This window comes from Colletotrichum aenigma, assembly GCF_013390185.1.
Source record: "Colletotrichum aenigma strain Cg56 chromosome Unknown KSG_Cg56_contig10, whole genome shotgun sequence".
Classification (NCBI taxonomy): Eukaryota; Fungi; Ascomycota; class Sordariomycetes; order Glomerellales; family Glomerellaceae; genus Colletotrichum; species Colletotrichum aenigma.
Genome location: NW_023500916.1, coordinates 3,230,431 through 3,258,419, shown reverse-complemented (window position 1 = coordinate 3,258,419; position 27,989 = coordinate 3,230,431). Strand labels below are relative to the sequence as shown.

Here is a 27,989-nt window from a genome sequence, read left to right as displayed (position 1 = left end):
AGTAATTAATTAGTATTACTAACTAATTATAATTACTTATATACTTAAGTAATTATTAAGTAATTATTAAGAAATAAATAAAAGATATTATTTAGGACTTATATATAGGATAACTTTAAACTTAGTTTATAGTTAGACTTCTATCGCTCTTTAGTAATTAACTAAATATTTATTTTTAGAATACTATTAGTTTACCTTTACTATAAATTACTTATTAAGATTAAGACTAATTATTTTAGCTTTTAAAGACTTAATCTACTATAGTTTATAACTTATAACTATGGTTATAACTTTATGTACTATTATAATATATTAATCTCTAGCTTCTATTAGTACACCTTACTATTAAGTAGCTAACTATAATACTTTAATTAGTCCTATTTAGTAAATAAACTATTAATATCTATTAATAGTAAAAGATAAATATATCTTCTTACACTTTAGCTAAATCTCTTACTTTTAGATGTTTATTCTCTTTATATAATTAGCTTTAAAGCTTAGTATAAAAGCTTACTAATATTAAAGACTATGATATATTAATTAACCTTTAAGTATAACTCTAATAAAGAAGAATCCTTTACTAAGGAAAGATTTAAGAAACTTTAATATATTATCTAGAAACAAGAAACTAAATCTAAGGAAATATAGATTTTTATTAACAAAAGTAAATACGTTATAAATAACCTTAATAAGTAACTATAAAATACTAGAATAGCTTATAAAAAACTTAAAAAAGGTATTAGAAGAGATATTAATTTTAAAAGAATTTAAGAACTTTAAGAAGAACTTAATACTTTCAAAGCTAATACTAATATTATTATAACCCCTATAAGTAGATAATAAAAACTTAAGCTTAGCTCCTTAATAACCTACAATAGTATACCTAGATACTTTAGAAGATTTCTAATCTAAGTTAAAAACTATTAGAATTTCTAATATAGTAACTTTACTAACTAAACTAAAAAAGTAGTTTATATAGCTACTTATTTTTAAAAATAAGCCTTTAAATAGTTTAAACTTATCTAAGAGAAATACTTTAAATATAAAACCTTAAATAAATACTCTACTAAAACCTATAATATTCATAGTAGTTTTAAAAGATTTAAGATTACTTTCCAATTACTCTTCTAAAACCTTAATAAGAAACAATTAGCTAAATAAGAGCTATCTTAATTTAAGTAAACTAAGTTTACTGAAAAGTTTACCATAACTTTTAAAAAGCTAAGTATTTAGCTTAATCTTACTAAAGAAACTGAGATCTTTATATTCTACTAAGGATTTAAGAATAATATTAAAAATAAATTATTAGAATTAACTATCTTAATAACTTTTTATGATATACTAATCTTACTATTAAAATTAATAACTAACTATTTAAATAATATAAAAAAAGGTACAAAATAATAAAGACCTAATTCTAGATATAAATATTAATGATAGCTTTAGTATAAGTTTAATAACTAGTAGAATAATAATAAACCTCATAATAACTAAAGTAATATATATTAAAGTATTACTTATAAATAGTATAGTAAACCTATAAATCTTAGTATAATAACTAAACTAGCTAATAAGAAACCTTAAAACCTTTAGTATAATAACTTTAATAAATAAGAATATATTACTAAGGATTATAAATAACCTAAAAAGCTTCCCTAAAAGCTTATAGCTAAATAACCTTAATAGGTTAATATAATCTTAAAAGCCCCTTATATAGCCCTATTATAAACTAATTATTATAATAATAACTATTAAATCTACTTTAAAGAAAAAAAGATATTAAAATACTACCTTAGAGATAACAATTTTAAATAGTTAGGATATAATATAACTATTAAAACCCTAGTAGTAATATATACTAATAATAGTAAAATTATAAGAAAACCTAAAGAACAGCTTAATAAAATGCTATAGATCTAATAGTTTAAACCTATTAATACTTCCTCTACTATGTATAACTAAGAGCTAAAAATAATAATAACTAGAAACTTATATACGTTTAGTTAGCTAAACTTATATACTTAAAATAAATCTAAAATAAACTTTATAACCTTATATAAGAAAGGTAATTTAGAGCTATACTCTTATATATTAAATAATAGAAGAACGCTTACAGAAACCCTACTAGAATTAAATAAATTAACCACGAAATAGAGCAATAAATTAAGAGAGAATTTAATAGGAAACTAAAATATGAATATAACCTACTAATAGAATAATAACTCCTTAGTATAACTAGTAACTAAACCTTTAGAGAAAAGAAAAGTTTACCTTATATTTTAGATAAACCTAGTAATATTACTTACTAATATGCCTAAGTAGAAATTACTTATAAGCTTACCTCTAGTATAGATAACTCTAGCTTTAAAGAGAAATCTAATAAATAAACAGATAAAATTAAATAGCTTCTAAAATATTAAGAAATTAATATATTCTAAGATAAGTAATAGTACTACTTCTATAATACCTTAGTAGCTTGGTAAGATTAAGACTATTAGCATAAGTATAAGCGTATTTAGAGGCGTAGTATATATGCCTATATAGTATAGGGTTATAGATAGGCTTATGTTATAATAAAAGGTAATAATCCTAAGAATTTATAGGTATTTAATTATATAGATAATAATAAGGGAAGTGATATATTATAATAACTTTAGTTTTTGTAGTTAGTAAGTTATATCTAGTAGTAAGGATAAATAAGGGGAAAGATGACCTAAAACGTAACCTAATAAACTACTAATTACATAAACTACTTATACAACTATATATATTACATAATTAATACTTTAGTTATAAGTCATAATGAATAGAGTAATTTTATATAAGGTTTTATACTTTAAAGGCCATTTATTTATTTTACATAGAATATTAAAGTAAGTTAAACGTTATTATTATTCTTATGTTATTATTATTATTATAAAAGAATGTTATATGTTAATATCTCCTCTTAAGGTACATATAGCTAATTTAGAGTATATAGCTTACTAACTTAATATATATATACGTTATAAGTATAAAAAAACTTAAAAACTCAATAGGAAAAATAAGAAAAATATTCCTATATTATAATATATATATATAACTAATGTGGTTTATCAGTCAGCCGCGCATAGCAGTCAGCCGCGCAATTTTTCCCAGATACGCTCAGTCATTAACCACTTAAACAATCAACGCGTAATTACTCTATAACCATAATACTAATTTACTTATAAGAAGATAAAATCCTTCTTACTATCGAGGCGATCTAATCGACATATATTATAAATTAGAAGCTAAATATATAGCGTGTAGTAAAAAACTATAATATCTCTAAAAGCTCCTTATATAATAAAAGAAATACCTAACCTTAATATAAAACTACCTAACCTTGAAGATATAAACTTAATATAATTGAAGAGAAAACATTTCTCTAATATATTATTAAGCAGGATTCTAGAGGATTTTCTTTATATCTCACTAGTATAGAAGATGTAGCTAGTCTCCTATTATAAATATATAATAATAAGCTAAGTAGTTTATAGACTTATAGCCTACTCTAAAAACCAAGTTTAATTGTTTATATAATTATTAAAAAGCTTTTTAAAAAGATCTTGAGGTTGTATTAAAATAGTTTACACTATTATATAATATAATAGCTAAATATAGTATCTAAGAGGGGGATCTATATAATTTTAATAAAACTAGCTTTATAATAGGTATAATCACTATATTAATAGTGGTAATATATACTGATTAATATAGTAAAGCAAAGTCTGTCCAGCCTAATAACTATAAATAGGCTATAGTTATTAAATATATTAATTTAGGTGGGTAGTATATCCCTCTATTTATAATTATTAAGGGTGTATATCACCATATTAGTTAGACTATAGAATTAGGTTTTCTAAGCAACTAGGTGATTAAACCTACTGCTAATAGATAGATAAATAATTAGATAGGTCTTAACTAGATTAAACATTTTAATAAATATATTAAGAACTAAATAAAAGGTATCTATTAGATACTTATTATTAATAGCTATAAGAGCTATTTATCAGCTGAATAATTACTATAAGCATAACAATATTATAACTATTAGTATACCTATATATTTATTACATCTACTATAGCTATTAGATATTACCCTTTATTCGCTTTTAAAATGCGCATATAGTAATAAAATCAACCTATTCATTAGAGCCTCTATAAATCATATCACTAAGTCTAAGTTCTTTATTACCTTCCACTAGGCCTATAATAAGGTTTTTAATAAGGAAAACATTAGGTCTGCTTTCCAAAGCGCTAGAATTTCACTACAAAACCTAGACTATATTATCAAAAAGCTTAATATATATTTATAGATATCTATACCTCTTATAGCTAACCTTTCAACACTACCACCTTAGCAGTTATAAATACCCTCTAACCTATAATAAACTATCTCATAATCTAACTTTATTAAAAGTTATATCTCTACTTATTAAAAAAGCTTACTAATACTAATTATTACTATAGTTAAGTAATTATTAAAAGGTGCATAAGTAATAGCATACTTAATCACTATTTTAACTAATTAGCTTTATACCCTTAAGGATGCAAATATAGCACTTACTAAGCGCTAGAGGGCTAAAAGAACGTAGGTACAGCTTAGAGGGGCACTTAGTATAGAGGAATCTTAGGTTTTGCTTAAAGGGAAACAAAAAGGGAAACGTTTAGCACCTTAAGAGGATGAGGAGGGGGGTCTATCAAAGAGAGCCCAGCCAGCTCAGAGACGCTGTGGTGTGTGTGGTGAGACTGGTCATAATGCGAGAACCTGTTCTAAGGATGTGGAATTATCAAATGATTTGAGTAGTAATGAGGAATAGTTAATTGAATATGTTGTGGTTGTGTAATAGTAAATATTATTATATGCATAGGAAAAGGTTTGTTGCTAATTGATATTTGTTGCTGACTGATGAACTATGTTATAGCTTTTTAGTAATTAACTTAGTATTTATCTTTAGAATCCTTTTAGTTTATTTTTACTATAAATTACTTATTAAGATTAAAACTAATTACTTTAGTTTCTAAAGATTTAATTTATTATAGCTTATAACTTATAACTATAATTATAACCTTATATACTATTCTAATATATTAATCTCTAGCTTCTATTAGTAGAACTTACTATTAGATAGCTAACTATAATAATTAAAGTTTATTTCTTAAAAAAACCCTTTATATTAAACTTTAATTTAAAAGAAATTAAGCTATTTTATTTATATAGATACTATATATATATTATAGTTAGTTTATAATAGTTATTACATTCTATTAGATTCTATAATATTAAATATTATAGTTAGCTATCTAATACTAAGGTTTATTAATAGAAGCTAAGAATTAAAACATAATAATAATATACTAAGGTTATAGATTAAATTATAAGTTATAAGCCATAATAAATTAAATCTTTAGAAGTTAAAATAATTAATTTTAGTTTTAATAAGTAATTTATAATAAAAATAAATTACAAGTATCTAGAAAATTAATACTGAGTTAATTACTAAAAAGCTATAGAAGTTTAACTTAAAACTTAGCTTAAGTTATACTATATATAAGTCTTAAATAATGTCTTTTATTTACTTTTTAATAATTACTTAAGTATATAAGTAATTATAATTAGTTAGTAATACGAACTAATTATTAAGTATATTCTTTAATACTCTACTAATTATTTTTCTTTTTTTATTATTATATAACTTATACTATAGTTCTTCTATTCTAAGTAGGTTCCTATTATTCCTATAACGCTATAGTATAAATATCTTATCCTAACTACCTAACGCCTAAGTAGGTTGTTTAGCTACTATCATTATTTATACGTTGTAATATTAAATTAATTTAAATTTAAAACTATATTTACACTACTTATTTCTTAGTTATACTTAACACTTAATAATAATTTTTAAGAGGAATTACTTTACTATTTATATAAAACTTAAGGCTCCTTCAAGTGTTAAGATTTTCTAGGTTAGAATATATCTATTGCTACTAATATAGATAAGCTTATAAAATCGCTTTAGTTAGTAAGGGAGTGTAGTATAGGTAGCTATATGCTAAGGTTTAAATCTAAGCTAAACTTAGATAGGTCTGATAACTTCACAGCTCAGGTATCACGTTTAGAAAAATAGAAATAGAGTAGTAGGAATATAAGATTAGATATAGAATAAACAACTATATCATACTCCTCCAGAGCTGCCTTGCTGTGCCCTGGTTTACCGTGCTCACCCTGTTGGGCCGGGTCGCGCGACCTTAGGGCGGCGGGTGATCTGGTCGCACCTGAGCGACAAAGTGGCAAACATCTCCCCTGGTCTTCTCAGCCCAGTCGTTGCTGCACCAAATTGAGTGTTTCTTGTGTAGTAGTAGCAAAATATCCAAGATTCGAAGTCGCGGAGGAACATGTTGCAATGATGCTTGCTGCGTGTCACTGACTGAGCCAAGCACATGCAACTTCGATCCCTCGAAAGCGCCAGAACACAGCTGTGAAGTCGATTCCCTAGCTAGGTTCAAATCGCTCTTTAAAGCCTGAATGATCTGAGACACAAGGATTCCAGGCAATTGATCAATAGCTTGTTTGATCTGCGATAACGGCTCAATGACAGACAAAAGTCTGGCATTTGCAACGGTGATGCTGTTGCGGAGCTGAATAGCGCCATCGCTGTACGCGTTCTCTGATTAGGTCAAAAACCACCACCACGACATGAGAAGACTTACTAGTTCATAAGCTGAAGTCTCGCCGAAAGCTGATATCTGAAAATCTCCATATAGCCTCGAGGTCCTCGAATCTCTTCTTCTGGAGCGGGTAATGAAAGTGAGTCAAGGCAGCCTCCCAGCGCTCCCGCATGCCTTTGGGCTTGGTTCCTGGACTTCGAGAGTACTTTGTGCTCAGAGCTCCAACATCATGCAAGAAAATATTGCAAGCGTCGTAACATTCCTTCAGAGACCTGGAAAGCGCTGGGTCGACCTGATCTTGTCCCTCCAATCGAGTGTCAAGCATCTCCACGAAGGTAGCCAATCTCTGCATGCTTGCAGAGTAAAGCCATATCATCGTCCATTGACTGGAAGTCTTCACGGTAAGTCTTGAGGCCTTTGCCCAGTTGGATCACCAACGCAAACGAAGTAAGCTCAGCGAAGCCCTGTGAAGGGTCATGGCCAGGCTTCCACTGATAGTATCACGTGTTTTCCCTCCATTGGTTCTGGTGCGCAGAACAGCCCACCTGCAATAAATATTCTGTAAGCATCAAGTCTACTGGTTGCCTTGCCTACCTACCGAGTTTATGCCGTGGTCAATCGGTTCTTGGAGACTGCAAATATGCAAGTATTGCCGCGTTTGTCGAAATAGCTCGCCTTTAGCTGGCAAACCATCTGTCACTTCTCTGTGGGTTTCGTGGGAAATTGATGCACGCACTATCGCGTGGCTCCGTCAAATGATCAACATGTCTGGGATCTTGTAGGGGTTACGGGAGCTCTCGAAGAGAAAAGACTAAATAATGAGACCACCTTCTCATCAGAGGATTGGAGGTCGTCGGCTCAGCCGAAGATAAGGCAGCGTCTTATTGAAATGAGAGGCTGAGTGAGTACCGGCACGTCGGCCCTGCCAGGAAGCTAAAGCTTTGAGGCATATCTTGGTATACCTATTGCAATCCCTTTGCTGGACGGTGCCCCGGATGAATTGCTTTTACGGTTTTATTCCTTTATAAAGCGTCCTCAGTATGGTACCACTTATGGGATATCAACCTCAGATCTGAGCGTATCTACGAGGTATGCCCTTGGTGGAGCACGTCTTAGCCCTCATCCTGGATGCTCGTCGATGACATATCATCATGGCCTATTGAAGGAAGACTGATCCAAAGTCTCGATACTTCTAGTTCTGCCATTCTGTGCCCTTTGACAGAGTCTACATGCAGAGATGAACTTCGACTGGCATCTATTGTGCCTCACGCTCCTTGACTACCCATGGACGGCGTCAAGAGCCAGCAAAGCTCCCTGCTCGAGATTGTAGACCGGCTCTGTGCTCTCTCAAACCGCGCCAGTCTAGGACCCTACCACTCAATTCTGGCATGCTAGCTGTGGTCTGCGGTCCCATGTGCTTTGATAAAATTTGGTATGTTAGATGTGATATTGGAAGGCTGATGCTCAACTAGGGCAATGTTGCCTGCATTGAGTTTCTTGATGTTAGTATTAAATGCACGTGGTACTCGAAATATTTTACCGCACAATATGCGCTTTCGAAGTGCTTCATTCACGATATATCGTCCGACATCGAAGCCGTGATACAAGCCGGTGTGAAGGGAACTGCGGTCATATTCTGTCCTTCGCTAGAACGTAATTCTGGACTTGCTCGCACTTTCACAGATAGAAAGCGGAGAAAAAGCCGTCCAGTGGATGACAGCTTGGATGCCATACCCAGTCGAGAAAAGACGTCACTGCAGAACACTGCCCCAAAGGGAGGCCGCCTATGGGTGAAAAGCGGCTAGCCAGACCTCCAAAGTAGCAAGGGTCGGTTGAGCATTAGCCGCTCAGATGAGAACTACTTCTGAGACAAAAGAACTTCGTATTGAGAACCAACGCCAACGAGCTGGGCCTTGTGTGTACGGCCTGGACAGGTTCCGCTGCAAGCTCGCGGCGCAGCAGCCATTCGTGTGTCGCTATCACTCGGCGACACTACTACAAAAGGAAAACCACCTCCTGAATGTTTCGAAATCCAAACTCTAAGAACCATGGGCTTGCAAAGAAAAAGAAAAAAGGACATCGATGTCACCAACCCCCCCCCCCCCCCATATCACCGACCGAGTTGACACCCCTGGACCCCTGCGTGCCAACGATAGGCAACAAGGCTGAAATGTGTGTATCATAATGCCTAGGCCGACTATCCTCTTGGAACGAGGTCCTATCAAAATCGAATATGCGGGCAGTGTGAGACGAACAGAATTTGTGTCGTCAGTAAATGTACAGTCTTCACATCAGAACGTACACTGCAAAGTGGAAGGAAACTTTTATTGAATCGCGGGGGGCTGTTGAGATCATTCCCATTGGGACCGGCCAGCGGTCCATGGGCAACCCTCACGTTGGCCGCACCCTACCTCTTAGTAACATGATCTTCGTCAAAACATCGAAATCGTCCTTTTTCGGAAAAGCGAATCGGTCGATATTTTATCCTTCTATATAATAGGCTGATTTTGCAGGTGCAGTTACAGGGGAGGAAGCAGCTTAAACCTGACCGTTCCCCTGGCCTGCAACCACTCGAGATGGCCCCTGCTAGGCTGCAATGGCTGTGCTGCAGCAGCAGTTGTCGAGCTTTCGGCCTTCTACGGCGGCCGTACCAACGTGAGCGATTCATTTATGCATGGCGCGATTTGACCAACTGAACAGCCTGCCACAATGTCTCAATATGTATTTATTGCACCAGCTTTCGAGCCACGGAGGCCAGCCTACTACACCTATCTTGCAACCGTTATGGAAGGGCCGCTCCAGAACCTTCAAAAGCTGAATGTCATTGACTCTATAATCTTTTATGTACTGGAGTATCCAGCCTCGGTTCTTTCTGCGTTTATCCCCATATTTGATTCCAACCCGTACCTCATCATGCCGACACCTACGAATCAAACCGCCATTCCTAGCGTCACTAACCTACGCGAACAGCTTGGCTACGGCGATACAAAGAAAAAGATATTCCACGAATTGAAGACCGCCATGCTATCCTCTCGAGACGTCTTCGTGACTGATGAAGGACTCCGTGGCCAAGATCTCATTGACTGGAAATCTCGTGAGCAACAGACTGCCTTGTCGAAGATGGTTCAAACATTCCTAGACCGCGACAAGAATGCGAAAAAGTTTTGGCCAGACGATGATGCACTTTATACCACGAAGCTTAAGTTTTCAACCGATCAGGATAGGTGAGTGTAATGGACGCCCTGAGGATAAAGGACTTGTATGTTAACAGTTCTCAGAATCAAGGGAATTTTGCAACAACTCTTTTGGCGACTCAATGTTCAAGACCACCGCAATAACAAATATCGGGAGTCCTCGGGTAAAGAGAATGACATACACAAGGGATCTGAAACCGGGCTTCATCGCAATGATCCCATAGATCTGGAGAGCCTCGAGGATGAAAAACCGCCGGGTCTGAGGTAGGCGATAACTGGTCAAGTCTCGTTGTGGTATGAAGCTCACATGGGACTAGCAGATTGGCGAGAGAGCGAAGTCGCACCTTAAGAGCACATACAGTTGACCAGGTTCCAAACGAGTCAGAGCTTACCGACGATGCCTCTGTTTATTCGAGCATCTCAAGAGACCCGTACAGGGTACCACAGAGCCCTGATCTCGGTGCTCAGGCTCCGACTGTAAGTTCATGATTATAACTGGCGAATGGTGTATTCAGACCCGGGGCACCGAAAGCACAAGATGGCTGATACGTGAAACAACGCAAAGCAGTTCGCGCCATTTGCGGAGATGACACCGTCATCCAAAAGAGCACGAGAAGCTGACTCATCGTCGGCGCGCTCTGGGTCGTCTGCAAAAAGAGGTCGCAAATCCTCGACGCAGGTTGCCAGCCGCTCATCGACTAGACAGCGAAAGGCGCGAAGAGAACCGGAGTGGGCTACTCCAGAGCAATACTGGGCCGCCGGAGAGTCTCCAGACCGCCCGTCAAGCCTGGGCTCTATCGGCAACAACCTTGGAGTCCCAGATGGTACTACTGTTGCAACAGTAACGTCTCCAACTCGGCCAACTGTTGAAGATGCGCCGCAAAAGGACCCCGTCAACGATTTCATCGATGAGTGGACCATGCAACAGAACGCCGACACTGAGGCCATCCCGCCGGCCACAGATGTGCCCAAGGATCGCGCAATGACTCCCATTGCAACCGAGAGAGAAGAAGCGGCTGAGAAATCTGACGCTGCATTAGAGGTCTTGAGAGTGCATCCTTCTACTAAGACTTTCACATTCGAACCCTCTCTGTCTGAAGGAAAGGCCACCAACGCTGGCTCTCGTCCCGGCGAGAATATTGAACGAGACAACTTCGGACCAGAAGCTGGCATTGCGGAGCCTAGATTTACCTATGTGGTTGTGACACACTACCCGAAATTCAGAAGGAGGCTTTGGAAGCCGAAAGGAAGTTTCAGAGACAAGTCCCTTTCTGACATGCTGACTGAGCTCCCAGCATATGTACAGCATTCTGATGTAAGGTCACTCGTGTTACTCATGGAGACCCCACACAGAGAAGTAGAGTATTCAGTAGAAGTTGGGCAGGAAGACGAATTCGAGCAGATGAAGAAGGAATGGGAAGGGTTTATCCGAGGGGAAATTGCTCGGACAATCAACACCAGCAAAGTAAAAGTAAAAGTCAGCATCGACGTGCTGACAAAGAGGGACATTCAAGAAGAGGAGATAGAGGGTCTAGACATCGGGTTTTCTTGGTAGCAGGCACGGATACATTATCGTTCGATATTGCCCGTATGTAGAACATCATTAGAATATCAGTGACATTATCCAGGCTGAAAGGCCTACGAAAGACTTCATGGGATATGCCCACTTCAGGTCTATAGGTCTGACGTGAGAGCTATAACATAGAGTACAATATTGGCTGCATCATCCATTGTTTGCGCCATGGCTTTTGTAGGAGATCCGATAGAGTGGTTGGCTTTCGCGACGAAGTCAGGGCCCGATTTCCTTCGCCGGAAGATTGGATTGTCTATCATTCAAATGAATAAATGCCATCGCGGCTGGCTCTAGAGTATCCTCTAGTCGGGAAAGCACCGTTGGACCTTCCTACGCTGATGCATGTGAATTTCATAAATCCCCCTACATTTGAAGCTCATCATCCTGCTGAAATCGGCGCGCAGAACATTAGCACGACATATGGTAGTTCTAAGCAATCAAACTGACGCCGACGACATCTTGCTATGCCACGCGTAATGATTGAGCAGTGCTCCTGCGTTTCATTATACGATTTCTCGAGTAATCTACCAGGTCCTTCTTTACTAAATTACAGAATCAACTCTCGGAGTTCCTACTTATAAAACCTAGTAACATTGTTCATGTTGCCATAAGCAGGTACACTGTTGTTTAAACGCAAGTCATCATCCAAGTAAATAAATTCGTCATTTGAGCCTTGGCAATCAAAGTTGCTTGAGAGGCCCAGCAGTTCGCCCCCATCCGGAAAGCTGGAAAAGGTAGGCTGCTCTGGGTGAGGCTGTTGCGGGGTTAATTGTGGAAAGCTGATGGGTCGACCATCATCCCAGGATGCGGATGTCATGCTCGGGAAGACCACCTCTGATGGCAAAGATGCCTGAATATATTAGTGGGGGAACTGACAGTGTTTGAATCGTGCGGCTTGAATGCCTTTGAGAAACTAACCTCTAGGAGGGTCCTCGACGTCTCATCCTGTACCTGCGTGGGCAAGACAGGGTGTCCTATGCCAGCCTTGTTGAAACTTTAGTCCCTGATCTTGACAAAAGCGGTGATCGAACCTACCAATGAAGATGTGCCTCTAGTTTGTCTCTCATTAGACGATATCAACTGCTCTGGTGGGGAGTCTTGAGGTGTTACAACAATTGGCGATGCACCAACCCACTGTATTTCATGCATGCCGTAATCTGCTGAAATTACTGCAGGCGTATATCCCAAAGTAGGAGTCTCTGGGGCGATCGGCTGATTTGGGCCTGCAGATGCAGAAAGTCCTTCGGGCGTTTCTGGGTTATACGTGGCGTACTTGGAATTTCTGAGAAGCTCTCTGGCGCTTTTCTGGATTATGCTAGTGAGATGCTGTCGAACAAAGGCGGCTGTCTGGCTTCCGTCCACAAGTTGGCGTCGAACGAGTAAATCTACAATGTCGTTGGTGGTTTTGGTAACGAATGAGGTGTAGCCCTTATATGCTACATCATGATGCTCGATCACGGGCTCAAATTCTGATGCAATATGTTAGCTTCCATACTTGAACTGACGACAAAGCTGATTGTCTGACTGAACGTACCGGAAGATGGCACAAAATCGTCATCTGGGAAGAGTAACCGCCATAGAGGATCCCATCGTCTGACTTTTGACCCAGGCAGTCTACTCCTTAGAAGGCCCTCGGCTTGTAGATCTACCCCGTTTTCGGGATTTTGATTTCGTCGATGTTGACCGGTATTTTGGTGGCTCAGGCAGACTTCAGGAGTGTGTTCAATGGCATTTGGTCGAGGCTGGCCACAGTGAGGGCAGGAGACTCTAGTGTGTTGCAAGAGTATGTGACGTCTAGTCGCAATGGTATTGATTAGCTCTAGATCCAATGAGAAATGCCCGTTCGAACGGTAACCGGAAATACCTATGCTTCAAAATACCGACATCAGTGGGTGTGAAACTTACTTCAGCAGGGTCATGTTTGAATAAGGTACGTTGGCACAACTCTCGTTCTTGAACCTCAGGGGGTTGCGCTTTCGGAAAGGACAACTAAAAGGTCCAGCCTGTTCTTCAGCCCGTTCGACTCTAAGCCTTTTGGATCCTCCACCAGGTGTTCGCTCATTGTCTGAGCCTGCTTCGGAGCCATCCCGACCATCACCCCTGTCTCGTGGTCTGAGAGAACGTTTTTTCGAAAAGGATTTGGAGTGATGAAATTGATCCGATGTCCTGTCATCGGTCCTCTCACTCGTTCCGAAGTCACATTCTTCGACATCGAAGCAGGAGAACCCATCATCATCCCAATCAATTGTTGTGAAAGACTGGTCCTGCCGGAGAATCTCGGTACATCGACTTTTGAACGCAACAAAAGCGTCTACAACGTGCATGGGCCGAGCGAGTCTGTCGAGGCTGACCCCAAAACATCGAGATAACGCAATGCTTGCAGTTTTTTCGAGGTCAAGATCGAAATCATAGGGGTCGGAGGCCGAGCTTGAGTCTGAGTCTAGAACGTCAGCTGGTGTATCAGCCGCGGTACCAGCATGAATAAGGTCAGCGGTTTGCATTGGAGTCTGCATCCCGCTCTCTGGATATTGCCATTCTGATAATTGAATATCCATGTCGTCTGACCGTGTCAACGGTTGATCTTTGGCTGCATTGGACGCCAGCGGCTTGATTTGGCCCCCGATGCCGACGAGGTCAATTTCCATAGCCTCGTGTAGAGCTGTGGGTGAGAGGATAGGACTGTGGGCTCGCGACGCTGACGGTGTTGTGTCGAGAGTGGGAGACGAAAAAATCGTGGAATGGGACTTGGTGTCCGAATTCGACATCGTTCCAACAGAGCGAATGTCCTCCGACCGAAGATGCGGCTTTCTGTGAAATGACAGAGTGAAGTTGCTCTCAAACAGCCCCTTGGGATATATAGACTTGGGCAATGTCTCTGTTGCCTTACAATTCTTTTCTTCGTGAACTCGCACATTGCTTTCATTTGTTGCCTTGTTGCAATCCATCTTGTTCGCGATGAAGTGGTCCGTTTTGGTTCGCCTCCTTGGGTCTCAAGTCAAAAACACAGGGAAGAAGGAAGGTGGGCATCAAAAGAGATCCCCACTACGTGGACGCGATTCCCCATGAGCCATAGTAGTGGCAGGGTGTGGGAGAGAACAGCCGAGACTCGGCCACTAAAAAGGCGATTCTCATTCTCGCTTGTTTGAAACTCAGTTTCGACCGACCGAGGGCCATACAAGAGTAGACAAATCCTGCAGAAATGTGAGTGGGGCGTCAGACATGAGTCCATAATGCCCAACATGAATGGTGCCACCTGACAGGGGAAGGCGCTAATATTCTTGGCTTCCGACGACTTCAGCTCAGTCATGATGGTATGAACAGTCGTGATTGGACTGAGGGCGCCGCATTGATTGGTGTTACGCTTCCGGTAACCAGGGCCCTGGCCTTGATGCTAGGTTCTTGCCGTTGCCTCGTTGCTCCACTGGTATCTAAATACTGACCGAAGACTTTGACCATTGAAATATTCAGATACGACTTATGCTGCAAGAGTTTTCTGATGATCAACCAACGCCTTCTTGGGGACCGGGCCCTTTTTCCAGTGTCCCAATTCACTGCCTTTAATTATTGCGAAACAGGGGCAACTGCAGAAACCTTGCGAGAGGCCTGCATCCGATTGGTCTTATCAAGTCTATTCTGAATCTCGTCGCACTGAGATTGAAGTTAATGGGACTTGCGTCAACTTCCAACCTCCGAGGCTCAAATCTCAAGAAGCTCGGTCGCATTAGATCAAGATATCACAGCTCGTGAGCGGCACACTCGCAGCGGCGCGCTTGTCCATATGAGATGTTTGACAATAACACTACTTGGCTCCGGAAAATGAGGCTCAAATGCAGTGCATTTATTGCAGACATGATTTCGGCCCCTTCCCGTCTCTAGTTTATAATCGCCAATGTCTTCGATAAAGTTTTCTGGTCGATAAACACGAATTGACCATCCGTTGGTTTCAAAGGTTGCACGCTAAGGCTAGTTCCACAACTCGGGGTAGGCTTCAGCGACAAATACAACATGCCCTCGTCATCGCACCAGAATCGGTATGAAACCCCCTCACACTTGATCTGCATGCACAGTCATTGTGCTGTGTTTCGCAGAAGACATTACTCAAACTGAGTCTCCAGTATCTCACATGACGCCTCTATGATGGTCAAATACCTCAATGACCGCAACACCGTACAAGATCGACTTTTATTGAGAGGATTGGGTAAACTGGGCCCCGGAGAGGTTATATCTCAAAGCGCACGTAAGGCAGTCGAGGCAGCCGACGGTCGCGCAAGCAAAGCCGGGTTCCTTCGCACTGTCGAACCGAATACGAAGGCTTCTTAAGCAGCTCGAGGTCTTGCACATGACCGGCATGGACTCACGGTACCTCTACGTACCCTTTGTTACCATATACTAGAGGTGAGAAATACATTCATGGTTACTCATGCTAGACCAGAAGGCAAACTCGCTAATACACACAGTACAGGGAACCGTCATAGTGAGCAGGACACAGGCAAGATGGAAACACAACATGACCCTCAATATGGATACATCTCGATCAACCAGACCTTGGACAAAAACTGCTTTCCTGCTGCTTGTCAGATCGCGTCCTTTTGTATTCTGGGCTTCAAAGTCGCCAAGCACCTCTTAATGTCGTCAACAATGACAAGACGTCGACTTTGCCCCGCGGCTGCTTATAGGTGGCACCTGTTCTTGCAATACCCTCCCTCTCAACAATTGTTCATTGCCACTGCGCCTTGTTGCATATAATAACCTCGCAATTCAACCACGGATGGTATTGATAGTGGTTTCGAACTAGTCTAAAATCTAAGCCTAGGTCGTATGCGGTCACATTCAAATCTTCATAGATGTTTAACTCATGTGCCCTCTCTGAATATGAACCATACTCAGCAGGTACCTCAAGTCTTAGCCGCTAAGTTAAGTCTCAGATTTGAAATTTGGAGCTAATTCTGAATGCTGCTGTGAGCCTCTTGGAGGAGACTGCTCTACTCATCGCCTCCAGTCGACACTATACACGTCTATAAGTATGCTGTCATTCATCGAAGACAATGCAACAAGTACTGCTCTAGTGTGTGTTCAACCTCTTCATACTAACCAGAAATCCGTAGTACCAAGAGAGCAGCACCTTGTTACCATGCGGTGTGACCACCGTCAATGACAAGTTGACTCCCTGTCATGAACGTGCTAGCATTGCTCATCAGAAATAGACCAGCTCCCTTGAACTCAGTCGTTTCGGCGAGTCGACCGAACATGTTGTGGCCCTCCCACTCCTCCTTCAAACCCGGCACTTCCCTGAAGTTCTGCTCCACCATCGGCGTCAAGATGTGACCGGGGGAGATGCAATTAACTCGGATGCCTCCAGAGCCATCTTTCCTCATCGGACTCCATTCCATTGCCAGGTTCCGCGCAAGCTGTATTACTGCCGCTTTTGAAGAGTTGTATGCGGGCGAAAGCATACCGATGTTTGCGACGAGTCCTGACATGCTCGCGATTAGGCAGATGCTGCCGTGGTTCTTGTACTTGAACATGCTGCGAGCTGCAGATTGCGCAGTCATGAAGACGCCAGTGTAGTTGACCGCAAGCATCTTCTCAATCTCGGGGACAGTGTAGTCTATCGCCGGAGTGATTTGCATAATTCCAGCAGCGGCTATTACGCCATCCAGTCTCTGGTTCTTGTCGGCGATCTCGGTGATGACCTTATCGAGACCCTCGGTATCCACAACATCGGCTTGTCTGTAGTGCAGCGATCCGCCCCATTCCGGAACGACACGTTTCAATGCTTCTGTGTAGTCATCGTGGGGCCCTTCTTGCTGATCAAGACAGTAAACTGAGACATCGTCAGATTCCCATTGCTGCAAAGTCATGCTGACATCACTGGACCTACCCTTGCCGCCAGCTTCTACTAGCGCCTCTGCCAGGCTCAAGCCAAGACCCTGCGCCCCACCGGTCACGATGAACGTCCGGCCTTTCAGATCGAAGTCGGAAAAGCGGCCGCTGCCGAAGTTGGTACTCCTAGGCGGCTTGATCTCGTTTGCGGGATGGTCGGTTGGCTTGGGGTTCTTGGGCCTAGTGTGAGTCCGGGATTGCGTGCTGTGGAACGGTCGGTGCGGATGCGGAGGTTGCGGTGCGGAGAACTTCCGGATTGCTGTCGGAGCGACGAATTTCGGAGACGGCCCCGCATGGGCCGAGATGGCGGCGCCGCGAACGGCTCTTGCTATCAAGGACATGTTGCTTTGCAGTTGTATGGGAATGCACAAGAATATTTTCTCCTATACTGGTCTGCAGTGAAACGAAAAGGCTGAGAAATTGCTGCGTAGCAAGCTTTAGTTGAGAAAGGACGATGTTAAACGCAGGTAAGAAGCATTGTGAGCGTCACGAGAATGCGGCTGGGGGCATTCTAAATACTGCACCGGCCTTGAATATGCGGGGAGACTTCAGCGCCAGCCTAAACAACAAAACAGGTATCCAGTTTAAAACAATTTAGTGCCGTCTGTTTGACTTCAAACTGCCCAAAAGCGAGCCGATATTCGAATTGACGTGCTGTTGTCGTCATCCCGAATCGCCGGAACCCAACAGTTGTGCGACAGGAACAGCAGCTCCTGCCATGTTGTTGTGTGACGGGCCAGCTATTGTTGGCAAACATCCCACGCTGTGCCACGCCGCGGTCAGGTGGATGCTGTGCCAGGGGGCCGGAATAAGTAAAGGAGCAGCAGCTCCGGCCTGTTGGTTCGCTGCACGATAGGAAGGACGAGCACGGGGCCGAAGATCATCTTGCGCAAGTTGGCAGGGCGTCGGAAGTGCGGTTCAGCCACGATGGGAATCCCTGAAGATGACGCGGCTGACACCAGAGGCGAGGAAAGATGCAGATACCAAGCCACAGGTACATGCTACCCTCCGTCGATCATTGGCGTTGCCCTAAGAAAGTAACGCGAGGACAAGGAGCAGGGCAAGGTCGCATACATAACTCGTTTGGCAGGCTGACTGGAAGGAACATCGTTCAGTGATTTGCCTCTTTCGTCCATGTAGGATTTACTCATAATTAACGACTTGATGGAGAGCAAATCGGGTCCCTTTCCCAGTCAGCTCTTCCTGGTCATTAATAGGCGGCCCAACCCTCTGATTGTCTCACTTGAGCGACCGCGAGCTCCACCGTATCCCTGGTTCGCGTGTCTACTTGTTTGTATCCCTGAGCTATTACTGTTAGACTTTCGCAATCATCCGGGAGATGCACTTGTATTTACATTCTATACGAGCTCATACAATTTTGAGCTTGGAAATCTCTGAAAATTGTATGCCGGAGAGGCTTTCACGCGGAGCTAACCTCCGTATGATGTGGGTCCACTCGGCCCGTCTCCGCGGTCCCCCGCAGGCCGATGGCAAATTCGAGACCAGAAGTTGACGTCACTCTGGATCACGCTTGGTCAACACGATAAGATTGTCGATCAATTTTGGTGTCTTCACGTGAGCTTCACTGAAAAGACCCAAAGAAAGTATCGTGACCATTCGATTACCGCATCACACATACTTCCGCTGGACCCCGGACTTCCGATCACTGATCACCGCTAGACCTTCGTGTCCCGCGCTTCCTCTCGGGAGCCACCACGCGTGCCCACATCTTCAAGCTCAACTTGGAGTACCTTTTGAGTGTTCTTCTGCACCTTATCCTGCACTTCCTTGCCCTCAAACATGAAACTGAGTTCCTCGAGCGTTCGGCCGTATGTCTCGGGGAAGACGAAGTAGACGGTCGCGATCTCAACGAGGATCCAAACACAGTACACACAGTAGTACTTCCAGCCTATGCTGTCTAGGGCAATCGGATTCACGTAGGTGTTGAAAAACACAGCGAATCTGACAGTAAGTTGCTCAACGGCGATACCCTGAGACCGGACGGTGTACGGGAAAATCTCGACCATGTAGGTATATCTTCTGATGGTTAGAGAAGTCTTCGCAGTCTTTTGGGAAGGGGTTTTCATACGTGAGAGCATTCCAGCCGATGTTATAGAATCTTAGAGTAAGCGTTAGTTGGCTTGAGCGAGATGTTTAGGTATGTCAGCTTGACTCACGGCGAGTAAAGGTAGATGAAGACCAGAACAGGGATCGCGGCTGCTTTAGATCCATCGATTGCGAACCTGGCAGAGGCAATAGTCCACACGGTGTAAACGCATGCGGTGCCTGTTCGAGCCCATTAGCACGATGATCAATGTCGATGCACACCGGCCTTCGAAGAGGTTCTTTTCTTCAACATGATTCGTGACGGTCTCGTATTTATCAAGATTCAAATACACGGCGGACGCTGCGGGGACTTGGGAGATTTTCAAGCACGGCTCCTTACCGATAGTACAAATAAGGAACATCCTTCTACGGGGAAAGCGTGGCGCAATAAGAGCGATCGGTGTGGCGTTTATCAAACCTGTATAGTCAGCACTAATCCTGCTAAGGGAACAAACACAAACGCATCATCAAAGATCAAGTAATGCATGAGTTTTATGCTCTTATTGGGGAAGGGAACCATACCCCAGCAGGTGTTACTAAGGATGATCTTCTGAACGGTTCGGTTGTCAGTGATTCCGACAAGATTAAGAATCTTCTTCATGTAGAAAGACAGGAGACCTGCGTGGTCATCAGTACAGACTCCAGATGTCCGGTTATCTCGATCATACCGTTTCCACTCCACTGCGTGAAGAAGCCGACAATGCCTGCAATCATGAATCGTCTACGCATGGCAGCATCTCTAAAGACATCGCCCCAAGCGAACTTGCTGGCAACCGCCTTCTCTTGTTGAATGGTGGACTGGATTTGGGCGTATTCAAGACGCACGAACTCGTCGCCGTTTTCGCCTTCACTGTGATACTTCTGCAGGATTGCAAATGCTTCATCGCCTCGGTCTTTCGAGATGAGCCATCGGGGCGACTCGGGACAGAAGGGCATGAAGCAAATCTGGCAGGCGCTGGGCACTAGCTGAAGAAGACTGGGGATTCTCCATGCCCAAGTACTGGTCATCTGGAAAGTGCCTTTGAGGCTTCACGTCAGTACTGGGTCCCAGCTCGCTCGGGAATCTCGAGAGTGAGGCAGAAGCGCGTACCGTATGTCACGCCTGCGGCGATAATCGCTCCTGAAGAATGACTTGTCAGTACACCCGGAGTTTGCTGACTTCTAGTCTCTCTCTTTACTTACCCACGAACCAGGAAGCGTTGAATAGACTCGTCATGATGGATCGCTCCTTGGCATATGAGAGTTCTCCCAGCAGAGAAGACGCATTGATGATCGCGAAGGGGATGCCGAAACCAAGAACCCAGCGTGAGGCCAAGAACATGTCCTGGTTTCGCGAGCCGGCCTGAAGACCTGCTCCTAGAACCATGATCCATGAACCAAGAAGGATTGTGCGACGACGGCCGAGGTAGTTACTTGCAATAGGGACGAAGGGAATAGCCATGAGAGCACCAAGGGAGTACATGGCGTTGAGAAGACCGAGCCGAGAAGAGTTTGGGCGACCAAAGTCTGGATAGACATGTCAGCTGCTTTGTCACAGGGGATGGTCTTGGGACAAGACGGCGGCATACATTCGAACCATGATTCCACGGCTTGAAGACTGTTCATCATTGAAGAGTCAAATCCAGAGGTCCACTCCACGCCGAGACCGGTGGGGATGAGGATGAGGTACAAGAATCTCAGATTCGGCTTCTTGTACCATACCTTCTTGTCGTTCTGCGCGATCCGCGTCAACTGCGGATCGGCGTGTTCTTCTTTCGCGCCGACGATGACCATGATCTGTTGCCGGTAGGTTCAAAAGAGTATGAGGGGCATGGAAAGAACCGGAGGGTAGTTCGTTTGATGGGGAACATCGACGTTCAAATACCGACCGTTGTGCGGGATCTTCAACGACCCTGGTTATCCGCGCCGGATGTGAGTTCAAGGTTCCTCCAACCGAGCCAAACCCCACGAACGTGGTCAGACATCAGACCATCAAATCACGGTCAAGAACCGATATTAGAGTCATCGTTGCAGTTCGCCCAGCCTGGCGGGGGAATACTACCGTGGCGTGCGGGGTTGCAACCCACGCCGGGAGGGGGGGGCCCCAAAACCGAAATCCGGGGAAAGTAAGACCGAGGCACGGCCGAAAACCAGGGTTCATCGGCACGAGGAGCCAACTGGCCGGCGATTTAAACTGCCGGCTGCCAATAAAGGTTAGAGATGGGATGGCAGGCTAATTTGCGACCCCACGAGACTATGCTTGGCGACGTTGTGCAACAAGCAGCTTGAGCGAACTTTGTTTTCCTTACCCAACGGGTTGGTCTGAAGGTCAGCCAACATCACCTAATTATGAGATGAACTCCACTTCGAATGTGGACGGTGTCACATTGCTGCAGGAGCAAGCATCCATTAGCCGCTTGAGAGTGACATGGCGGCGAATAGTTCCTTGGAAATGCGACGAGCAGCTAGGTAGAAGGATCAACCGAGGTAGAGGCACATAAGAAGAATTAGATAGAACAAATAGTCAAGAATGATTTGGATACCATCACGGAGGGTGAGACTTCTGGAAAAGGCAAAGTAATTGAGCGCGGGGTTCTGATGAGACAATGAACAACAATAGATCGGCGATGACATGGTAACGGAGACGTGCAATAGACTCAAAGAAAAGGGAGCATTCTTAGCAAATTGAGGGAAAGCATAGCAATACAAAGTAGCTCAAGGTGGGTGCCGGCATCGAAGACCAAGGGACCTCGATGGGTTCACTGCAACCACTGGCAATCTTCTCCAGGTCACAGATGGCTGGGGACTAGCCAGATAAGGTCTATCAAATGTGGCAGAGACTGGCTTAGTTTATCACAACCGTTTGCTTGGCAATAGCCTGATGTTATCATCACTGAAGCTTGCTTTACCATCAGCTACTCGGGGAACAGCTTTTGAACCTTCAAATAATATCCAATAAAAACACTCTCGACGAGGTATGGTTAACAAACGAAACTACGCTCCTAATGGTACAATCACCGCGCCCTTGTTTGGCTTCTCGTTCTTTACACTAAGAAGCTTCAACAGAAGGTGCATCTGAGGGTTCTCCTCCCCTGTGACGGTTTCCAACCTCCTGATCTCAGCCTCGATCTCGTCTTCCAACTTATTCAAGAGCTCCCAGCAGGCATCGAAGCTTCTTGCTTCTTGCAGGTACTCGATAATCTGAACCTTTCCAACGCTGGGCATCGGACCTGAAAATCCAGTCCTCTGCCTGAAGAGGCCCATAATCCGGTCGCAATACTTTGGACTGTTCTCGAGGCAGTGGATGATCAGGTACGAGAACTTGCCCTCGTCAAGATCCTCACACCATCCCTTCTGGTTGCTGTATTCCCGAGAATTGAGGTTGAGGTAGTCGTCTCGGACCTGAAAGAAGCGGCTCACCATGGACACAAGGGCATCGCAGGCGAAATCTTCCTTGCATTCTGGATGGCAGAGGGCGTTCATCATCCTCACCAACATCCGGAAGAGTCCGCCGGTCTTGAGGTCAATCATGCTAAAGTACTCTTCCTCCGTCGGCCATTTGAGATTATACTTCCAGTACAGGTCCCAGCTTTGACCGACATGCAGGTCATCTAGCTCCTCAAGAAGCACCTTCATCAATGCTGCGTTGCCAGTAGCATGGACCTCTTGCACGACGCGCACATACAAGAAGGTGGCACTGTTGATGGACTGGGCTTCGCCGAAGATCAAATGTGTCGCCGTCTTGCCGCGACGCATGGGCGAATCGTCTTGGATGTCGTCAAGTATCAACGATGAGTTGTGGAGAAGGTCGATGACACGCTTCACTACCGCCAGCTGCGATGATGGTACCTGGCACCATTGGTTCATGGCATCTATCAGGGACGATCGCACGCCTTTTGACGGCATGCCGCTGACGTAGTCGATGGGCTCGTTGATTGCCGCCGGGCCCAATTTCGGGACGTCGAAGTAGCGCTTTCTAAGGTCGTTTGGATGTGAGCTCTGGCTCGTAAGTTCGGTACCGCTTCCCGACTTCGCGTCCATTGAATTGTCGCTTTCGGTGCTGGCAACACTTTCAGCAGAACTTTTCAAGTTCATCTCCTCGAACTTGACCTCTATAGGAACAACGGATGGCCTGGGCTTGTCCGTTGGCAGGTGATATCGAGGGGAGTTGGCACTCCAGAAACTGACACCAGCCGCCATCGAGCCTGCAAGTTCGACTCGCTTGCGGAGGTAAAGCCGTGCTGAAGGGTGGCTTTCGTAGAACTGCGCTCTCAGCTGAGAGTACTCAGCCTCGTACCCCAGAATGAGGTTTTTGATGCGATCCTTGCCTTCCTCGGCTGTAATGCCCTCTTTTCTCATCAAGACAGCGACGGCGTTGGTGAGCATGTCGATCTTCTGGTTCGCTTGGAAGTACTCGATATCCCAACTCCAGTAGTCATTGTTGAGCATAGCAGCCTTCTCAGCAGCCCATACAAGGGGTCGGATAAGCTTCTCCTCGTCATCTGAGAGCTTTTCTCCAAGACCGAAGACAGTTTTGGTCCAGTAGATGCTGCTCATGTTAGCGACACAATCCACATCCTGGGGGACGAAGACTTACTCAAGACCTGCACTAAGTCTTCTGAAGTGAAGGTAGTCCTCCATCGTTTCCCACTCCACACCAGCGGCTAGAGGAGTCCATCCAGCTTTGCAGCTCTTGACGAGGTCCAAGCCGAGGGCTGAGTCTAACCTCATGAAGTCCAGCATCACACGAGCGACCAGCTTCTTCTTCTTCATGGAATCCAAATCATGGTCGCGTTGGGGTGTCTCTCCAAGCGAATCGGTCATGGCTCCTGAGAAGCCGGCCCATTGCTCTTGAGCGACCTTGTCGTTCTCAACCTCTTCGGTTGCATCTGATTTCTTAAGTCAGTAAACCTTCTCGAAATGAAAAGCTGATAGACATACCGTCGATCAAGAAGAAAAGATCCGTAAGATAAGATATGGAGTCCAAGCGTTCGGGAATGGTTTCGCAGTAGATCAAAGAGCAGAAGCTGCCCACTGGGGAGAATGACACTCTATTCGGATCAATGTTTTGGTTACCGGTGTGCTCTGCCCAGTCCTTGAGCACGCGAGAGGACGCAGCATTCGCAAGATCGTCGCGGTTGTTGATTCTGACTGGCAAAGTTGTGAAACACCCAGTCTTCTTGACCGTCTCCGGGTCAATAGGAATCGAGTATTTCCACATTTCTTCGGCCATCTTGTAATGAGTTTAGTAAGACAAGAAAAAGAGAAATGATTGGTGTTAGCGGAAGAGGGTAGTGGACTTCGGGGATCGATCCTTTTGCTGGAGTGCAACGCCTTTGTATTTTCATATTTCAGTGTCTCGATGTCACTGTCGTGCGACGCGCCCTCGTTATATACCCCATGGGTGGCCATAGATGTTTCTCCAATAGCCATCCTGGCCCTCGTGATGCGGCAGTCAAAAAGGTGTGGCCACAGTGAGAAAGAACTTAAGAAGGGTGGAAGGGGTTTTCGAGCAACGACCAGTGAGCTCTGGATCGAGGTAGACTATACAGCAAGGTACAGACAGATACGGAAAAGGACCCAGCAACCCTAATAGACATAACCCAAGGTGTGGACACAGAGGTACTAAACTCAGTACTGAAAAGACGCAGAGGTCTACAGAGACGTAAGACGAGGTAAACAAGGTCCTAATGACTTTGAACATTGGGTATTATGGGGCACGTATCTGCCATCTCTCCCGCCCAGGGTTGTAAAGTCTGGAACTCGATTAGATATCACGGCATTTCCCGAAAAATCGGGACAAACTCCCATATGACTCAAGCATCAGGAACAGGACATCCACGAAAGGAGATCAAAGCACTCGTCGAGGGGCTTAGTAATGACTCGCGTACCACACACGTTGACCTTTTGCGAAAAGATTACTCGCTGAAATTCTGCCCTGCTAGAGTCCGTTCACGAGCCTCAACTTCAACACCAGGGGTCCATCATGTGAATTATCGCGACCTCAACTGGAGAAGCTGGGGTGCTTACGGGTCAACCGTTCAATTGACAATGCACGACCCCTGAGTTGCCCCTTGTTATCAAGGAGACACCGCAGGCGCACCTTCCCAATCTGGGGTTGATAGCAGTCGCACTTAGAGACAAATTCCCCAGAAAATACTCCGCCTTACAGGGCACACGATTAAGTTCCTGCTCAGTCGAAGCTTGTGCTGACCTCCTCTTGGCCTGCCGTGAGTGTGTAGAGCCGACGTGACCAATTGGCCATACCACACGCGAGAAGAGTACCACACGGGGACACCGAATGTTTGTACCCACTTATTTTACCGCCTTTGACGCTCGACCGTATCCAAGAACGGGAGTCGTTCGCCGGCAGTTCAACACGTGGGATATACCAGAAGCTTTGCACTTTGAAGAAGGCAGTTTCTTGATTCATCAACCTTGCCCGGCTACGCCTGATCGGCGCGTTTCTGCCCGAATGGGTCGGCCGCAATTGAGAGTCTCGATACGTGGGATATTGCAAGCCTACGTGTTGTTCCACAACTCATGGGAACCCAGAGCAACAACGAATGCCGATTTTCCACGACCACGAAGTCTCCTGAGCATTGGAACCTAGCTCTCTAATAACCTGAATTCAATTCTACAGAAAAGCAACGGGTTTCTGTGTCATCCTGGCCCTCACAAATTCCCGTCGGTGTCATACGGCAGTCAACAGGGTGCGCTACAGGCGGCAAACTTTAAAAAAGAAATTTTTTAGAAGGGACGAAAGGTTGCAACGAGCTGTGTGCTATAGACGATCGGACACCGAAAGCAAACTCGGCGCAGATCAAACCGCTCACCAGGTGTTGAGACGCCCACTGCAATGGGTTCTATGTGGCAGCTGGCCATTTGCGCCGTAAGTTACAATCTTCTTTAATGGTTTTAACTAACCAAGCGCAGTTTGTTGCATATCGACTCTCCATCGTTCTTTACAACCTTTTCATCCACCCCTTGAAATCTTTCCCTGGCCCATCGCATTACGCGGTCTCCTGGCTGCCAAAGTTCTACCGTCAAGTGTACAAGGCTGACTACTGGAGGCATGCCAAAGCCCTTCACGAGAAATATGGCCCAGTCGTGAGGGTCGGACCCAATGAGCTTTCGTTCTCGTCGGCCCGAGCCCTAGATGATATCTACGGCGTCAAGACCAAAGGCAAGCTTGAGTTTCCCAAGGATGCAGTCTTCTATGACGTTCGGGGCACGCCTCTTAACGACTCCATGATCTCGGCCGACCAGCCCACACATCGCGCGCTACGACGCCAAGTCGCACCCGCCTTCTCGGAAAAGGCTCTCAAGGCCCAAGAACCCATCATCCAGAGATACGCCGACATCATGATCTCGGAGCTCCGTGATAGGGTCCAGAAAGACGTCGACATTGTTGACTGGGTCACTTTCGCTACTGCCGATGTGATGGCCGACCTTTCTACAGGCGAGTCGCTGTACTGCATGGAGAAAGGTGAGATGGATCCCTTTGTTGACATGATCTTGAACGTCTCTCCCTTCATCGGTCTTCTGCAACTGTTCAACAGGCTGCCCTTGACAAGGCTGCTGTACAAGATGGTGTCAAGCCAGAAGGGCCTCAAGACGTGGCTTGAGACAGTCGACATCGTTGCACAGAAAGCCGAAAAGCGGGAGAAGATGGGCAACGATCGGCCTGACTTCATGACGATGATCTGGGCGGAGAACGACGACCGGGAGTCATGGACCAGGGATAAGATCATCAACTTTGCTCAGCTTCTTTTCTTTGCCGGAAGTGAGACGTCAGCCACGACACTATCCGTGGTCATGTTCCACCTCCTGACTACTCCTCACGCCTACAAGAGGTTGACTGAGGAGCTTCGAACCATCGAGTGTGACGAAGAGATCACCATCTCTAGACTAGCGACCATGGAGTATTTGACAGCCTGCATCGATGAAGGCATGCGCATGCGCCCTGTTGTTGCCGCAGTCATTCCGAGAGTTGGACCGCCTGGTGGAGGCATGGTGGATGGACACTACATACCTGAGGGGGTAAGTGGTCTGCAATTCCGTTCATACTTCAAAGCTAATCAACACGGTCAGACTACTGTGGGCGTACCGCAATGGGCAACTCATCACATGGACTCCAATTTCTTTGAGGCGAACTCCTACTTGCCAGAGCGGTGGTTGAAGTCTTCGGCCGACGACCCCCGCTTTGCCGCAGACCAGAAGGGTGCCTGTCAACCTTTTGCTAAGGGGCCCAGAAATTGCCTGGGAAAAGGGTAAGCCATTCCACCTTTCATCCAATGAGAACACAACTGATAGCGAGTAAAACAGCTTTGCTTATGGAATGATGCGCATGTTCCTGGCGAAGCTGATTTGGCATTTCGATATCGAGCTTAAACCGGAAGATCGTGACTGGGACGTGAAGCCAAGCTTCACTTCCGTTGTGTTCTGGGCCAAGCCTAAGATGCATGTCAAACTGACCCCAGTTCAGAGGTAGCCGTGCTAGGAATATGCTTCTCTGAAGTCCACTTTAATTAACATTAACATTTCAAGTTTCATCCTCT

At 44.2% G+C, this 27,989-nt stretch overlaps 6 protein-coding genes across 6 annotated transcripts; 2 read left to right on the top strand and 4 right to left on the bottom strand.

Moving 5' to 3' along the window:
- Positions 1–6,739: 6,739 nt before the first annotated feature.
- Positions 6,740–7,069, bottom strand: CGCA056_v014743 (uncharacterized protein; the record flags this gene model as incomplete). Its single annotated transcript, XM_037329985.1, has 1 exon — positions 6,740–7,069. One exon carries the CDS (start codon positions 7,067–7,069, stop codon positions 6,740–6,742), a length of 330 nt encoding a protein of 109 aa, XP_037171670.1.
- A 2,333-nt stretch (positions 7,070–9,402) lies between these two features.
- CGCA056_v014742 (uncharacterized protein) lies at positions 9,403–11,248 on the top strand (the record flags this gene model as incomplete). Its single annotated transcript, XM_037329984.1, has 5 exons — positions 9,403–9,917; positions 9,972–10,151; positions 10,208–10,364; positions 10,594–11,187; positions 11,246–11,248. 5 exons carry the CDS (start codon positions 9,403–9,405, stop codon positions 11,246–11,248), a joined length of 1,449 nt encoding a protein of 482 aa, XP_037172493.1.
- A 5,338-nt stretch (positions 11,249–16,586) lies between these two features.
- On the bottom strand, positions 16,587–17,684 carry lxr3-1 (L-xylulose reductase; the record flags this gene model as incomplete). Its single annotated transcript, XM_037329983.1, has 2 exons — positions 16,587–17,284; positions 17,342–17,684. 2 exons carry the CDS (start codon positions 17,682–17,684, stop codon positions 16,587–16,589), a joined length of 1,041 nt encoding a protein of 346 aa, XP_037171668.1.
- Positions 17,685–19,019: 1,335 nt separating this feature from the next.
- Positions 19,020–21,222, bottom strand: CGCA056_v014740 (Lactose permease; the record flags this gene model as incomplete). The annotated part of the gene is made up of 8 exons (XM_037329982.1): positions 19,020–19,380; positions 19,433–19,462; positions 19,521–19,629; positions 19,972–20,067; positions 20,118–20,468; positions 20,540–20,569; positions 20,632–20,955; positions 21,018–21,222. 8 exons carry the CDS (start codon positions 21,220–21,222, stop codon positions 19,020–19,022), a joined length of 1,506 nt encoding a protein of 501 aa, XP_037171669.1.
- Positions 21,223–22,422: 1,200 nt separating this feature from the next.
- Positions 22,423–23,985, bottom strand: CGCA056_v014739 (Ophiobolin F synthase; the record flags this gene model as incomplete). The annotated part of the gene is made up of 1 exon (XM_037329981.1): positions 22,423–23,985. The coding sequence occupies one exon, from the start codon at positions 23,983–23,985 to the stop codon at positions 22,423–22,425; it is 1,563 nt and encodes a 520-aa protein (XP_037172135.1).
- Positions 23,986–26,287: 2,302 nt separating this feature from the next.
- On the top strand, positions 26,288–27,922 carry aclL-1 (Cytochrome P450 monooxygenase aclL; the record flags this gene model as incomplete). The annotated part of the gene is made up of 4 exons (XM_037329980.1): positions 26,288–26,320; positions 26,365–27,471; positions 27,523–27,701; positions 27,757–27,922. The coding sequence occupies 4 exons, from the start codon at positions 26,288–26,290 to the stop codon at positions 27,920–27,922; spliced, it is 1,485 nt and encodes a 494-aa protein (XP_037172134.1).
- Between the last annotated feature and the right edge of the window lie 67 nt (positions 27,923–27,989).